Source organism: Trichomonas vaginalis, chromosome III (genome assembly GCF_026262505.1).
Source record: "Trichomonas vaginalis G3 chromosome III, whole genome shotgun sequence".
Lineage (NCBI taxonomy): Eukaryota > Parabasalia > Trichomonadida > Trichomonadidae > Trichomonas > Trichomonas vaginalis.
In genome coordinates this window covers 19,618,268-19,634,255 of record NC_067205.1, presented here as the reverse complement: position 1 = coordinate 19,634,255, position 15,988 = coordinate 19,618,268, and the positions used below count along the sequence as shown (strand labels likewise).

Here is a 15,988-nt window from a genome sequence, read left to right as displayed (position 1 = left end):
GTGTCAAATTGGTATGCGTCGGAGTGTTGGAGTAAATTGGTAAAAAGTAGTCGTAAGGGTTTATTTTTGTTTGATGTACAACATTTTTGTCAAAGAACTTTTTCAACTTCAGCTCTGTTAGTAAATCCCCAACTCTTTGCAGCTTCATTGAACTTCTTAAATGACCTCCATGGATGTTGTTCGAATACTTCTTTCAAGCTCATTTATGTAAAAAAGATTTTATTCTAGGCTCAAGCGAGTTCATTGAACGCGGTACCATGCGAATATAGTCACAAATGGTGGCATGTAATCTTACGAGCCTGTTGGATTTGTTGTGAAAGTGTGTGAATGATTTCCTGCGGTTCCACAGAAAATACCTGCGCTTGAATCTACTGGGTCACTTGAAATATCATATCTATGCATTCCCTGTCTATCCGAACCTGCTGCAAGATTTGTATAACCTCTTTTTGTTATTGAATGTGAATGACTACCTGTTGTGTTTGTAGTTCCTGTATGAGTGTGCGGTGGAAGGTTTGCTTCTTTAATTTTCTTCGAACCACCTGTTTGCTTTGAAGAGTTCGCACAATAGAGGAATTTATCTACAATCTGTTCCCACGTACCAAAACCTAAAACACTTGCCGGATTTGTTGAGTTCATTGACGTATAAATAGAGCCTATAGGATATATGGTTTCAAGAATCTGGGCCTTCATTGTTAGAAGTTCATGTTTAACGTTTATAGTTTTATTGCCTTCTACAATATTTATATTGTTTGTTATTAAACCATTAGGAAAAGTAGGAGGATAAATTCTTTGTTCTTGTACAGTTGCACCGTCTCTTCCTGTTTTTGTTACTATTTCGATGCATGCCTTAATTTCTTTAATCTTGATTGTTTGAAATTCTTCATGCACGTGCTCTTTATCGGCTTTTCCATTAAGCGCAGCATTTACTTCCGACTTCTTTGCATAATTTTCATCTACATAAGTTTTGTCGGCTTTCTTATCTAACATTGCTGGTAGTTCATGTGCTTCAAAGTTTCTGGCATGACCTTCAATATTCCTGCAACTGTTATCTAAATTGTTTAGTGTATCTTTTACGCTTGTACTTGGATTCTCTAAAGGTGCACTTGAACCAAGGGTATAGTTCAATATTATGTCGTCTGCTCTAACAGTAGTGAAGGATTTATGTGTATGGTTCTTGTCGGCTTTACTGTCTAATGTAGCTTGAAGTTCATTTATATCGGAGATGTTGTGTTTATGAGATTTCAAAACTTTGTTCGTTGCTTCAAGTTCAACTTTGTCAGCTTTACTTTTAATAGCATCTTCAAACGTTATTTTTGACTTAACTCTCAAAGTAAATCTTGGTTCAACTAATACACCGTTAACATTGAAAGTAGAGGCATAAATTTCACCGGTATAACCAAATGCTTCTGGTGCTTTAGCTACATCATACTGTACAGTACAGCTTATGTCATAACCTTTAGCACGAATGTATTTATATCTTCTTTCATTAACATTTTTTGTCTTCGCTTCATCACTTCGTGTTAAATATCCATGGTAGTTCGTTATAATCTGTTCGTCTGAAGTTATATAATGAACGTGGTTCTTGACTTTATCACTCAGAGCTAAAAGCTCATTTTTGTTTGCTTTTTCGGCTAATTTCTCATTAACATCATTCACTTCTAATTCAACTCTTCCGCCAGAACTCTTATTATCATTAATCTTTTTCATTAATTCGGTAATTACGTCATAAAGACTATATTCTGTTTTCGGTTTTGTAAATAATGAGTCAAAATTTCTTTTCATCATTACATCGCTGACATTAATGATATCACCAATTCCTTTTTCATTTATTCTCTTCATTAATTCTGCAATAATGACGAATATATAATCTGTTAATTTATTCTCTTCATCGAGGGTTATAGAATGTTTTGAAATTGAATCATTAACTCCTCTAAATAAATCAATAACTTCAGGATACACGTTTTTAATGTCTCGAATAACCCGACCAGTATCCTGTTGTTCATGTTCTTCGTTCCCGTCGTTACGTGGTTTTATATCTCTAACCATCATCAACGCAGCCATAACCGGAGGGTTTGTTGCTATCTGTTCGAAAATCCGTCCGTTATGTACGGTATATCTAAATAATTTCTTTGTGTTTGTTAAAACATTTGAAACAAGTCTTTTAAAACCATCTACAAAATTTCCTGTTTCACCTAATGTTCTTGCAGCATTTACAAGCTCACCCATTCCCTTTTGACCCCAAAAACGTCCATATTGCATTTATTTCACTCTGTATAGTTGTCCATTCAGCGAAACTAACACCCGCATTCGCTAAGCTGAAAATGAAATTCAGTGGATCGAACTTAATTCCACCTTCTTTTTCAATTTCAACGAACTCACTAACATGAGATTTTAAATATTCTTTCGTTAAAATTGTTTTCCCCGATGTTATGTCATTAACGAAACTATCACCGTCAAAAGTTAACGAATTCAATTTCGTCGTTGATGCTTTTATTTCATACACCGCTTTATCGATAGTTTTTGGCTCACCTTCTTTAGAAGCATATGAAACATTAATGAATGAATTATATGTATTCATGAATGAATTAAAATCAATGATTTTCATTAATGACGCCTTTAATGATTCATTTACTGTCGAATCCCTTAAAGTAATTAATGAACTGTCATTTATGAAAGGTACACTGCAAACCGTCGAGTTTGGATCAAATGCTATAGTTGGTGCAGGAATATTAATGATATAAGTCATTAAATCATTAAGTGACGTAAATAATGTTGTCGTTTTTGATTTAATTTCTTTAGCATCTGTTATATATGGTAATTTTATTTCTGTAGTTTCTGAATTAAAGATATTCGCTAAAATGTTTTGTAAACTGTTTTGAACAGCTGTGTAAACCGTTGAATCCGGAACTCTTACGATTTCACCATCCTTAATAAAAGGCATTGTACATGGCGTAGTGCTTGGGTCAAATCTTTCGGGATTATAATTCAACATATATTCTAACGCTTCATGAACAGACTTATATACTGTTGTGTCGTTCTTCATGACAACTTCACCATTTACAATGAATGGCATAGTGCATGGAGTTAAAATGGGGTCAAACTTTTCATAGTCCTTCCATGTTATGTATTTCTCGGTATTTCCATCACTGATAACAATATATTTGTCAGTAAGTGTGAGAGAGTATTGACCAAAAATAAACGTTTAGCTCTGTCAGCTTCATACGCATATGCAGCTATACTCATATTTTAATGAGAATAAAATGTTGTTCTATTTGCAAAGTACAGACCCAAACGAATACGGGACAGTAAAACTACAAACAAACTTAGGTCTACAGAATGAGCCACTTGCATTCAGAATGGTTGACTTAATACTATTGCTTCATTCGTTATAACTGACGAAACAGATTTCATGGAGCTTGAAATAGATGGAAAGAAGCACGAAATAAGATTTCACAATAATGTAGAATATAAGATGGAAACATTAGCTGGAGTGTTAAATGCTCTCATAAATACTACAATAAACAAGGATAACGGAGAAAACTTAATGAATGTTAAACTTATTGCAGGAGTTTTGAAGTTCAGTTATGCGAAAGGAGTTTAAGATACCAAGAATGAGTCATAGAGTACAACTTCTTTTGGGAGCATACCATATGACATTTCCTTTGAAAAGTGTTGACAAAACGATTGAGATGAAATCTGTTCCATACGTATGTTATGGCAATTGTTTGTACATTGAGTCAAAAATAGCTAATGTCACAGGTATTTCAGGAGTTAATAGTAAAGGTTCAGTAGAATATAAATCCTTCTGTTATGAAGTAAATTCAATGTTCATTCCAAACGTTCCTGTCATAGCAACTCATTTAGGTAAATGGGTTCGCATTAGTCCTCATAATTTGAAAGACATGCAATTCAGACTTGTTGACTTTCAAGGAGAGCCTGTAGAACTGAAGGCACCAGTGCGAATGACTGTTGAAGTTGACTTTTTAGAAAATATTAAATGCAACAGCTTACAAGAGAACTCAGAGCTAAAAATATAAAGTATGAATGTTATGTATTAGGTCATGAACTTTGGTTGTTGCTGTTTGATGAAACAAATGAGTTAGTTATGTCAGTCAAGAGAACAGAAAAATATTGTGTTAGTGAAAACTGCACCAAGTCAATAAGATTAGGTTTGCATTATGAAGATGAGTTCGATACTGTTGAAGAAGTTTTGGATAGATATTACAAATTGCTTTAATTTACTAAAACATATTTCAAACAAAGCTTATAGTAAGTAGATAGTTTTGTATACTCGTTCGAATATTTATACTTAAACTCAACTCCTGGAGTACCTGGTGTTTCAATGATGCGGATGTTACCTATTTTCATGAATATTGGAGTTTGACCACAGCATTCGATTTCAGGGTCGAGATAGTCAATGACACATTGCTTTCCTGTTATTCGTGATATAATATTTTCAAGGTCCTCCTTTGTTAGAATTATTTGGTTCTTACTTATAAGATTTGTCAAAAGCTTCTTATCGTCTTTGAGTAAAATTGTTTGGTATAACTGAAGAAGGTAATGGTCTACGTTATCTGAAGGATTTGTTTGAACATTTGTGTAAGGGTTGTCGTTGGCTTCTCTTGAAAGAACTTGGTCCAGTGGTGGATACTCTAACTTAACATCTGATGTAGCGTTAGCGTTTGAAGTTGTGTTTAAATTCACCGACTTAAGATCTGGTTCTTTTTCTTTCAAACACTCCGAACTATAGTTCTTTATGACAATATTGTTTGTCGTTCGTGAGTCAACATTTGATGTTGGTTCAATTGGAACATTAACGGCACCAGTAAGATGGATTTGCTTCTCATTTCATATAGAATAAAAACCTTTTATATGTATGAAATGAACAATATACTCGACAAGGGTTTGAATGTAAAGCTAACGAATGAAAATATTGTTGAATTCACTGAGACAGGAGCTGTGTATAAAGATGTAGAACTACTGAACAAAAGAGCAAAGGGAAGAAGCAGGAATATGAACAAAGGGTGGAAGCCTATAAAAATTTATGTCAATGATGGCTCAGGAGGTTCAAACATAAAGTATGCAGAAAGTTATAGAGTTTATGCTCTCAAAGGTGAAAAGCCTTCATTTAAGAACAGCTATTCTAACGCATATCCTCAAAAGCTAACGGATGGGGAAGTGGATGATATGAATGACAGCAAAAATATTAACAGAAATGGCGACAGAGATGCATGGAATTTGTTTACCATCAGTCAATTAAAGCATAAGATTTAAAACAATGTTGGTCGTTCCCATGGAATATTTTTGACTTTAATGGTATTAGTCATGATATGAATCTCAAGGTATGAACGAGGAGAGATGAGAGACTTATATGCTTCCCAAATTTCTTCAAAAGGTAATGTTATACCTGACTGTTTCCAAATGAGTTCAATATCATAGCGTGAGAAACCTTGAAAGATAACGAAGTCAGTTATGAGACGTTTTATGTTTAAAGCAAGGAAACGCCATGTTTGCATAAGTATTGCTACAGTTAAATGGTAATGTCTGACTTTAGTTATGATGTTAGCTAATGGTGAGTCAGGCTTTGACACTAAACCTTTTCCGGCGAAGTCGTCACAAACGAGCAGAGTGTTTGAAGGATACTTTTTGAAGGGGTATTTTGAAAGTTTTGATAGAATGTAGTTTGTCAGTCGTTTCATATCGTAAACTCCTGAGTACTGACGTAAGTGGTGTTTGTCAATAATTCTTTCCATCTCTTCTGAAGTCTTTTGCATTCCTGACTGTATGAACTCTACAATAGCATAATATTTTCTCTTACGTCGAATGTAACGTTGAAGAAATTCAATGAGTTCGCTATCTGGAACTTTAACGACAGATGCTTGAACTTTACTCATGAATGTTTTCGCTGTTGAATCCATAGAGTCTGAAGTTGCTGATATAATGATTTGGTCATAGTAAGAGTCGTTTCCTAAACGCTCTGTTATGAGTATATGACGAATGAGGTTAAATGTCTTACCTGAACCCATCTTTCCACAATAGAAATACACACCATTTGAACAGAATTCATAATCTTTGCTGAAAGGAAGAATAAGAGAAGAGTTAAGTTTGTCTGTAGTTTCATTCATGTCTTCATCTACGTCATGTATTAAATGCTTCATTTTATCTCCATTAAAAATGCAAGTCAGAAATATTCAGAACATAGCACCGAGTCTAACTGACAAGAGTATAAAGATATACTATGAACACGTTATGATGAAACCAACCAAAATTCAAGAAAGTCAGTATACTTATGAATATCCAAGACACTGGGTAGAGTATGTAGGAGGTGAGAAAGCTATTGAAATAAGACAAGTTAGAAGTATTCCAGCAGGAAGGACAATATTATTGAAGAACTTTAATGTTTTGAGATATAATGATGAAATAAAGAAGCAAGATAGTTTCCCTGTTGCTGTGTATGTGAACTTAGATACAGGAGATGACATGAAAGTTTTTAACACAAAGCTTCAAATGGTATTGAAAGAACAACTTATAGCAGAAGGACACCCATTACCTTCAGAAGTTACCATAGCATATAATTTTGAAACAAATGCAATAGATTTTAAAATCGCCTCTGCAAAGAAGTCAGGTTTTACATTTAATGAAGCAGATGTATATTCGAATGAAAACTTCAAAGCTATTGCATGGTTAGATAATGACGATTGCTTTAAGAAAATATTTAAATTCAGTGACTCAAAGATGTCAATAGATGACCTTCGTGGAATGTTACCATCGACGTTTACAGTTGAAGGCTCAGCAGGATTGCTTACAAGATTGTCAATTGGTGGCGTTTGGTCTCGTGAGAACATTGTTATAAAATCCAGTATAAGTGAATTTGCTGAAGAATCTATATTATGTCTTTCAAACTACATGTATTCGCCACCGAAGCATTATAGTATAACAAACTTTGTCAGTAAGTTTAACATAAGACTTGTCGAACCTTCTTCAATGAAAGATGTTGTGCTACCTAAAGATGGAAAGGATGGACTCATTATTGAGATGATTTTAATTGCATATTAAATGAGCTTGTTCTTAAAGGTCGTTCATGATGAAATAACTGTTGTAGAAGATGTTAGCAATTGTTCAGACATTTTGAAGCGAATAGATGAGATAAGAAAGAAGTTAGATAGACCGCAAAGCGGTGAGGGTGAAGCCCGTGAGAATGTTTATGTTTCATTGACTTTCTCCAGTAACGAGAACTTTTATGAGATAATATTGAAGAGAGATGATTTTAATATGGGGTAAATGGTAGCTTGGGCAGCTTTAGGCGCAATGGGAACAAAAGCATTAGCATTTGGAGCAAAAGCACTTGGAGCTTATGACGCAGTAAATAAAATGAGTGGAGGAAGGGTTTCAAAGACATTAGATGCAAATAAAGGGAAGATTGGAGGCTGGGTTGCAAAGAAGTTAAGATTAAATAAAATAGGGCTCATAAATAAAGCATCCAATTTGGTTGCGACTGAGTCAGAAAATGCTTTAGGAAAGGACGATGAGTTTGCAAAACACGCAAAAGACTTTAATGACCAGATGAAAGGTGAAACAATGCATTTAAATAGAGTCGATGGAAACCCTTATGAACGACCATTTGACCCATTGACTGGTGGAAGTAATTGGTATCATTATGGACGAAGAAGAAAGACAGTCAAGTTGGAGACAGACGTGAAGAAAGCAACTAAAAAGAAACCAAGGAAGAGAGTTATAAAGCAATGAATTCAACAGGGTAGAAATGAGGTTAGAAATCGGGTTAGATCTCACCACTTCACCTAAATTTATTTTTGTGCTATGTTTTCATACGTGTGAGGGTGGTGATATCATTTATTTTTTATTTTATTTTTTAAAATTATTTTTATTTTATTTGGATGTAATGACAGAACAAAAGCAACTCATACAAATCAAAACATATAACAAACATACATTTAAACATTTATTCTTCCTTCCTGAGCATAACATGTTCTTTCAAATACATCCGAGACCAGTTGACTTTTCATTGACTGTTTATAAAGATAGAAATAGTTATATCATTAAACCATACGATGACGAAGGTAAGTTATGTAAATTGTACGTTAAGAAGTTAGAGAAAGTTTATGGCTTCAAGTATGACTACAATAGGGTTAACACTGATGATGAAGATATTGAGGAAAATTTATGAGAACATTAGTGAAGTTGTTAGTGAGAACGATAGTGAGGTGAAATTGTTGGCGGCTTTGTAAAGTGTCAAATTCACAAGTATTGGGTAAGGTGGAACGCAGTGCCACCATACCCAAGACTTGTATACTAACTATCACCGAATTTTCAACGAAAGAAAATGCAGGGGGTAACACCTCGGAGTGAAGGCACACTTTAATATATATAGTATTAAGAACTTTTTTTGTCGAATTTTTATGAAAATCAAATTAATGTTTTTTTAGAATCAGCATATAATATCAGAAATAACATATATTATACATTAACATAAGTGTGGGTATTGATTTAACAACTTTGTACCTTAAAATTTCGCTTAGGAAGGAACTAAATAATCGAACTTGATCGGGATGTTATCCAGCTGAGCTATATCCTATTCAAATATTGCTATAAAAGAGAATTTAAGATCGCTAAACCCCGCCAATTTTCTTATTCATGCAATTCTCCTCAAATGATATGGATAAATTTAGGGATTTAAAAACGGTTTCGCCAAATGGCGAATTGCTGAAAATTCGCTAACTCAGCCTAATTTTTTCGAATTCGGCGAACTCAAAAAGTGACATAATTTATACTGATTCTCGCTATAATCATTGATAATTTTTGCATATGTCAAATAGTTACAGTATGGTTAGAACTTTATTTCTTATAGTCATGATGCTCATGATAACCATTTTGAATTTAAGTGAATAATTGACAGATTCAAGGTGTCAACACTTGTTTTTGGAAACTTATCATATAACTTCAAACATATTAATACAGTACCATGCAAATACTGTAATGACTTCTCGTGTTTTTTAGATAATCTCGATAATATCTTTTATTTATCTCATTATATTGAATAATTTCTTCTTCTTTTCAATTATCTTTTTACACAAGTAAATTCTATTATTAGAAATGCTGAGTAATTGAGAAAAACCTAAATTTTTGCAAATATTAACATACCCCTTTTTGGTGAAATTTTGAGGGTTTGGTGGTGGCAGAAACGTGACATTTGAATGGAGAAACCTAATTCCGGCTGATAATGGATATATATAATTAATGCCTAATGTGCTTTCTAAATATCATAAGAAAAGATATGCATTGGTTTAGAAAAAAAATCTGAAAATTTCAAAAATCTTTGATATGAGAATTATATGCATAATATGTGATATAGAGATGAATAAACACAAAATCAAACATAATTAGGGAATCCCGCCAAAAGTGTAAACTACTCAAAAAATTTGACATCTAATGAGAGGAAAAAGATTTGATTTTTAAGACTAAACAATTAGTTTATTCGAATACAAACAAGATAAATAGATATATTGATTCGTCTTTATATAGGCCCTATTGTGTTCGGGCCAAATTTCCTGTACGAAACAGTAAATTAAGTGTTTCATTTGTGCTTGTCTCGTACTTTTTCTTCTGAATCAGAGTTAGTTTGTTGTCTTTTTTCATGTTCTTCTCGTCTTCTCTTTCTCTTTTGCTCTTTTGTTGTGGTGACTTCTAATTTGTATCTGTAATAGTCTATTAAGTGGTAGTTTTATTGTTAACTCTGAGATCTTTGGTATATTTTGATGGTCGTATACGTATTTGAGTTGAATATTATGAAAATCGTGTTAATGATTTCGAAATTTTAAGGTAAGTGTGTTGTTTTCGTGTTTAAATCGATTGTGCATGAATATGTGCGGTTGGTGATGATGCCTCTTTGCCTAAACGAGCTATGGACTTTTTCCAAAAAAATTCGCGAAGTCTAAATTGCTAGGAAAAAAATGAAGTGGATAAAATCAAAAAGACAAAACCTAGATTTTTTTGGAAAAAATTATAAAAAAATTAAAAAATTTTATATTTTTGAAAATTTCCACCGATAAAGTTATGTTTAGAAAGAAATTAAATCTACAACATAAAATAAGAATATATGATATTATCAACAAATACATTAAATATGAAAAATATGTAAATAATTTTATATTAATTTTATCAGAGAAAAGAATAAAATATCAGATGAATTATAAAATGGTTTACACAGTGTATTTCACATCTTGTTATTAATTGCGATTATTGCATATACATGCTGAAATTTAGAATGAAATTTTACTAAAACTTGGATACTAAAGGAAAATAAGTAGATTATTATAATAAAAAATAAGAAAAGAATAATTTGTCTTAAAGTAATGTGTTTAATTTAGCAGCAATTCGGAAATTATTTGTGTATTATTTTAAAATTATGACAGTTAGCAAAACTATCATCGTAGTATAAAAAGTATCGATATTTTAAACTTACTCTGAGCTTTCTTTGTAAAACTGAAATTTTTATTTCGAATGTGAAATTTGAAAAATTAATTTTTAAGCGAAGTCTCAAAACCTAGCCTTTATCAACAAACAAACATGATTCTATGACACGATTTCGTAAAATACACCCTTGACAGTGCATTATTGCGGAACATTACGTTCCTTTAAAACATAGTGCAGATCGTATATTTTGTGGAATTTGTAGCGAACCATGTTGTTAGTAATTGTAGTTCTTGACCTTTGTTGAAATTATCAAAATAATCTTATTAAAAATGGACTGAAAACGTATTAGCTAATACAAGCAAGGTTAGCTAATGAATTTATCCATATAAAACTCATGTCTAATCTTGTTTGCAAAGCGAATAAGCTTCAGTTCTCATATGAGTGTCAAAAAGGTGAGTAAATAATAGGGAGAGTATCACCAAGTCACCCAGCTTAGTTCACTTTTTGATGGGAAATAACCATTTTTTCACCAAAACATTTTTTTCACCAAAAAAAGGGGTATGTTATCTAATTTTAGATAAATTCCTTCACAATATCATAAAGGAAGAGATTCCAAATAATATTAATATTATTAAGTATTAGTGTATAGATCCGTATTTTTCCCAAGTGAGCGGGGTATCTCCAATCCCAGCCCTATCGTCCTCCCAGTGTCAGTTTTCAATATAAAATCCAAATTTTTTTTGAAAATAAAAATTTCGAGAAATTTTTCTGATTTTTTTCTTTGATTTCAATAATTCAAAATAAATTTGGGAGTAAAAAGACACTATTTAATGAAATTCATATGAGTGAATGTGGATAAATACTCTCAAAACATACAATTTATCTATTTTTTCTTTATATTATCAACTAATTAGTGATAATTTTTTTTGAATCAGATTTTTTTTCATTAAAAACATAATATATAACACAACAATGATGCACACATACGTATCTACACATCAAAATATAAAGCTTGTTTTGGTCTGGGCATCCCAACCCAAAATTCTTAAAAAATTGAATAAAATTGAATACTTGGGGCTGGGATACCCATCCCAAAACCGAATTGAATTTTTTGAATTAAAGAATATATTTATGTATTTATAATATACATGTGATGTCTATAAAAAATACTAAATTCTAAAAAAAATTCAATTTATTCAAAACGTATACTAAGTGATCACTTCATTAGTAGGATCAGCAATCCTACTAAATGGTGAGAACGCCACTAACTAAAAAGGGAGTCCTTGGAGCTCTTGATCTCTTGTCAGTAGAGTTCATAATGAGGCATGGCATCTACTGATTAGAGATCAGAGCAATCCTACCTTACCTTCAGGAGCTACAAAGCTCCTAATCGTTACGAGAGGGAGCCTTGGAGCTCCTGAAGCTCATCAGCAGAGGCTATTTACCATTTGGGCCTCTTCTGATGAAAGATGCGAAAACGTCTACGAACCAGGAGCTTCAAAGCTTCTAATCCTTACTAAAGGGAGCTTTGGAGCTCCTGAGTCTCCATCAACAGAGTCCCAGATGGTAAATGTCCTTTGCTGATGAAAGATGCGAAACACATCTACGAACCAGGAGCTCCAAAGCTCCTAATCCTTACGAAAGAAAGCTTTGGAGCTCCTGAAACTCCTTTTACTATAAAATAGGACAGTTTCTTCTGAGGTTCTCATCAAATCTAAGACTTCAGAAGAAAGCTGTCCTATCAATGTATACTTACACTCTCATGGACTACAAGTGTACAATTTTAAGGCAGAGATTATCCGAGGCCTCTCATCAAATGAGGGACCTCGGATAATCTCTACCTTAAGTAGTCAAATAACTTTTCTCACTATTTAGGAACAAAAGAACAAGAGTTGGAGTACTTTAAGGCAAGATTCTTCCGAAATCTCTCATCGAATGAGAGACTTCGGAAGGACCTTGCCAAATCCTTGAACGCCAATATCCTTGGAACTGAGCTAGAACCAGGGAGAAGTAGCATACTATAGAGCACGATGGTAATCTCGGAAATGCTTATATCGCCCCAAGCACAATATTTAAGAAGTCTAACTCATATATACAAGAAGTCAGGCTGAATAGATATTGTGCATATGGTTTGCAGAACTCTCATGATATTTAAAATTCATGTTATCCCAAAAAGGTGACACTTTGGGTGTATCGTCCATCCCAGGGATGCAAAAATCAGATCACCTTGGATCTATAATTAGTGTGCGGAAAAGGCAACAATTTATTTCATTCAAATTTTTCAAATTAAAACCATGCCATTTCTTAAAGCGCACATAAAAACTGTTTATGTTATGAGTAATAATTTATAACGAACTTAATCATAAAGTTCTTATTTTTGAATTCAAAATTATTCTGATTAGTTAGTATGAGAATAAATTGATATGATTTAATCAAACTAACCTCAAGAAAAGCTAATTTTGCAATCAGCATAATGAAATGCAAAACCAAAAAAAAATTTTAATCGTGAACAAATATGAACTTTATTGTCATAATATATATATTCATCAAATATATTTTGCAAATTGATAAGAAAAATGGAAACATAATATTGGCCTTAACGTCTTCGCCAAATTGCGAATTCGCCATTTTGTAAAGTAAAATTGAGAGGAAAATGATAATCCCAAAATAAAAATAGTAGACCCTATCTTAAAATCATGAAGATTATCACACAATAAAAATGTTAGACCCTTTATTAATAAAAAACGAGAATTCCACAAAATAAAAATAACAGACCCTTTTATATGGTTTGTAAATTGAAAAATGGCGAATTCGCCAAAAAATTAGAAGTGGCGCAATTCGCCATTTTGCGAACTTTTTTTAAATCCCTAATAAATTTATAGTTAGTATCCATAATTTCGGTACCAAGGGTCTACGCCCCTCGGAACCAAAATTATTGGATTTGACAAAAACCGTTTGACACGTAAAATACATTTGACATTTACAAAAAATTAAAAAAATTTAAAAAATAAACTTAAAAATTAACGTTAAAATTTTTGACATTTACACAAAATAAAAAAAATAATTTTTTAAAAATAAACTTTAAAAAATTAACGTTAAATTTTTTTATTTATTTTTTTATCATAGATTTTAACACCCAGAGTAAAAAAAATAATTTTTTTAAAATAAATTAACTCAAAAATTTTTTAATTTCTGTATATACTAAATTTTTCATAAATGATAAAATTAATTTTAGGGTATATCTAACCCGATATCTAACCTCATTTCTAACCTTGTGAATTTTCAACAGTAAATATGCTGGCATGATTCAGGAATGTCATCACTATCATCATCCACATACGTTATAGATTCATACCATAAACGAGCTTCACGGGAGATGAGAAGTAATGAAACAATAATTAATAATTTATTAGTAAAATTCATTTTATATAAAAATAAAATTTATTATTTCATGACCCAAAGGGTCTCGCCTCTACGCGGCTTCATCTGATTTTTCGAATTCTTCTAACTTCTTCTTCAGTTCTGCTATATTATCTTCATATAATTTAATCTTTCTCAAAATACCATTTTTATTTAATGGCTGCTTAATTTTTCTAAATTGAACTCTACCATCTTTCATTTGATGAACATAAAAACCTTCTGGAATAGTTCCTGATTTAATGTATTCAACTAAAAACTTTTGTTTTGTTGCTTCAGTAATTTTAGTACTCATTTTATTAAAAGTAAAAAATAAAAAATATTTTTAAAATTAACTTTATTTTTTATCGTCGTCTTTTCCTTAATTCCTGTGGATCAACTAGGTCGGTTGAAGGTCTATTACTTTCTTTATAGTGCTTATAAAGTTTATAAGCCGCCATATGATAAGGATAATTAAACCATAAATACACTTTACCTAAAGTTTTCAATCGATTATATAAATCATTATTGTTAGGCGTTTCAGGTGGTGCAGGGTATTCGAGAACATCTCTAACCATTTAATTACTTTAAAACTCTTGGTTTCTTTTTAGTTTTTAACAGTTTCTTTGCTTTTGCGATTTTAGCTAAAATATATCTTCGACCGTAATGGAACCAATTAGAACCTCCTGTTTTAGGGTCAAAAGGTCTTCCATAACCGCCAGGGTCATATGGTGCGACTGCAGTTACTGGCGCTGGTGATGGTGATGGCGCAGGTGCTGAATTAATCGGCGGTGCCTCAATTGGTGGATATTCTGGCTGTTTCTCCTTTTCTTTAAGTGAATTTAATTTAAACTCTTCGCCATTCAACTGACCTTTAAAATCTTTTAGCTGCTTAGATATTTCATTATCTTCACCTAAAAGGTTTTGCGACTGGTCAGCAACCCAGTTACCTAATTTCTTTAACTTTTCAGATTTTAATTTTCTGGCAGCAGCTCCCACAAGCATTCCAGCATTATTTTTTAAAGCTTTTGATACAGCTCCACCAGTTAAACCGTCAATAGCTTTATAACCTCCATACAAAGCTGATAGTGTTGAAAATACCATTTAATGCTTATTAAAATCATTTCTCAAAATGATTAACTCATAAAATTTTTCATCGGAGCTAAACGTTAATGAAACTCTGACTTTTTCACCACTGAACCTCTTTATTAGTTCATTAATTCTATCAATTATATTAGCACACTCGCTTACATCATCAATGATAGTAATATCATCACAAATTATTTTTACATTTAACGACGTCATTTATTACAAATTATAATCACTATTCTTTAAATAATTAATAAAAGACCTAATACGTGTGAGTGGTTCGCGGTTCCTTTCCTGTGTCGGGCTTGTTTGAATCGGTGTAGATTTTTTCAGACCTGTTGGAATAAGATCAGCCCCGGCAGTTGAATTAATCGGTGTTCTATATAAATTTCTATATAAATATGGTCCCGCTACAGCACCAGCAGCTAATAAAAGACCTACAGGAATTACAATTCTATTATAATTCCGCGGTTTAGGATCTTCATCAAAACTAGCCCATGCGCTTTCAGTCGTTGAACTCATTTATATATAATTAAATTTTAATAAGCGATTAATATGAGTTCGATAATAATACTATCTTTTCTGTCATCAGGAAGGACAATATCTTTTAGGCTCGATGGTTCAACTAATTTTATATTAAATTTATTAACATAATTAGTTATTGAATAATGCTTCGGCGGAGAATATAAACAGTTTGATAAACATAAAATAGAATCTTCAGCGAATTCACTTATACTTGATTTAATGATTGCCGCTTCTCTGGACCAAACACCATTAAATGAAATTGATGTTAATAAATAATCATCATTTTTAATGGAAATTGATTTTGGTAAGTACTCCAGGAGGTCATTTAATGTTATCTGTTCTGCTCCGAACTGAGCAAATCGATAAAAGCATTCATCATTATTAATTCCTGTAATCTCTTGAAAATTTTTATTCGTGTATATATTTTCAATCTCATCACCGACAGCACCATCTTTTAAATCAAATATGAAACCAGCTTTTGAATTTGAATTAACACGAAATTCTATTGAATTAGTTTCAAAACTATAAAACATATCAACTTCATTAG

The 15,988-nt window shown here is 32.2% G+C and overlaps 7 protein-coding genes and 1 pseudogene across 8 annotated transcripts, besides 3 other annotated features; 2 read left to right on the top strand and 6 right to left on the bottom strand.

The window, feature by feature from the left end:
- Nucleotides 1-8,247: part of a mobile genetic element that runs on past the window's edge.
- TVAGG3_0731720 lies at nt 241-690 on the bottom strand (annotated as a pseudogene). Its single transcript has one exon. A coding segment is annotated over exon 1 (450 nt).
- On the bottom strand, nt 1,180-2,061 carry TVAGG3_0731710 (keratin-associated protein family; the record flags this gene model as incomplete). The annotated part of the gene is made up of 1 exon (XM_051244559.1): nt 1,180-2,061. A coding segment is annotated over one exon (882 nt), but the record flags the coding sequence as incomplete, so codon positions are not given.
- On the top strand, nt 3,681-4,037 carry TVAGG3_0731700 (uncharacterized protein; the record flags this gene model as incomplete). Its single annotated transcript, XM_051244558.1, has 1 exon — nt 3,681-4,037. A coding segment is annotated over one exon (357 nt), but the record flags the coding sequence as incomplete, so codon positions are not given.
- TVAGG3_0731690 (protein of unknown function, DUF4106 family) lies at nt 5,271-6,125 on the bottom strand (the record flags this gene model as incomplete). The annotated part of the gene is made up of 1 exon (XM_051244557.1): nt 5,271-6,125. One exon carries the CDS (start codon nt 6,123-6,125, stop codon nt 5,271-5,273), a length of 855 nt encoding a protein of 284 aa, XP_051091144.1.
- Nucleotides 6,175-7,056, top strand: TVAGG3_0731680 (uncharacterized protein; the record flags this gene model as incomplete). Its single annotated transcript, XM_051244556.1, has 1 exon — nt 6,175-7,056. The coding sequence occupies one exon, from the start codon at nt 6,175-6,177 to the stop codon at nt 7,054-7,056; it is 882 nt and encodes a 293-aa protein (XP_051091143.1).
- A 2,828-nt stretch (nt 8,248-11,075) lies between the features above and the next one.
- Nucleotides 11,076-12,669: a mobile genetic element.
- A 1,234-nt stretch (nt 12,670-13,903) lies between these two features.
- On the bottom strand, nt 13,904-14,143 carry TVAGG3_0731650 (uncharacterized protein; the record flags this gene model as incomplete). The annotated part of the gene is made up of 1 exon (XM_001312293.1): nt 13,904-14,143. The coding sequence occupies one exon, from the start codon at nt 14,141-14,143 to the stop codon at nt 13,904-13,906; it is 240 nt and encodes a 79-aa protein (XP_001312294.1).
- Nucleotides 14,144-14,409: 266 nt separating this feature from the next.
- On the bottom strand, nt 14,410-14,931 carry TVAGG3_0731640 (protein of unknown function, DUF4107 family; the record flags this gene model as incomplete). Its single annotated transcript, XM_001312292.2, has 1 exon — nt 14,410-14,931. The coding sequence occupies one exon, from the start codon at nt 14,929-14,931 to the stop codon at nt 14,410-14,412; it is 522 nt and encodes a 173-aa protein (XP_001312293.2).
- A 204-nt stretch (nt 14,932-15,135) lies between these two features.
- On the bottom strand, nt 15,136-15,438 carry TVAGG3_0731630 (uncharacterized protein; the record flags this gene model as incomplete). Its single annotated transcript, XM_001312291.2, has 1 exon — nt 15,136-15,438. The coding sequence occupies one exon, from the start codon at nt 15,436-15,438 to the stop codon at nt 15,136-15,138; it is 303 nt and encodes a 100-aa protein (XP_001312292.2).
- Nucleotides 15,439-15,458: 20 nt separating this feature from the next.
- Nucleotides 15,459-15,988: part of a mobile genetic element that runs on past the window's edge.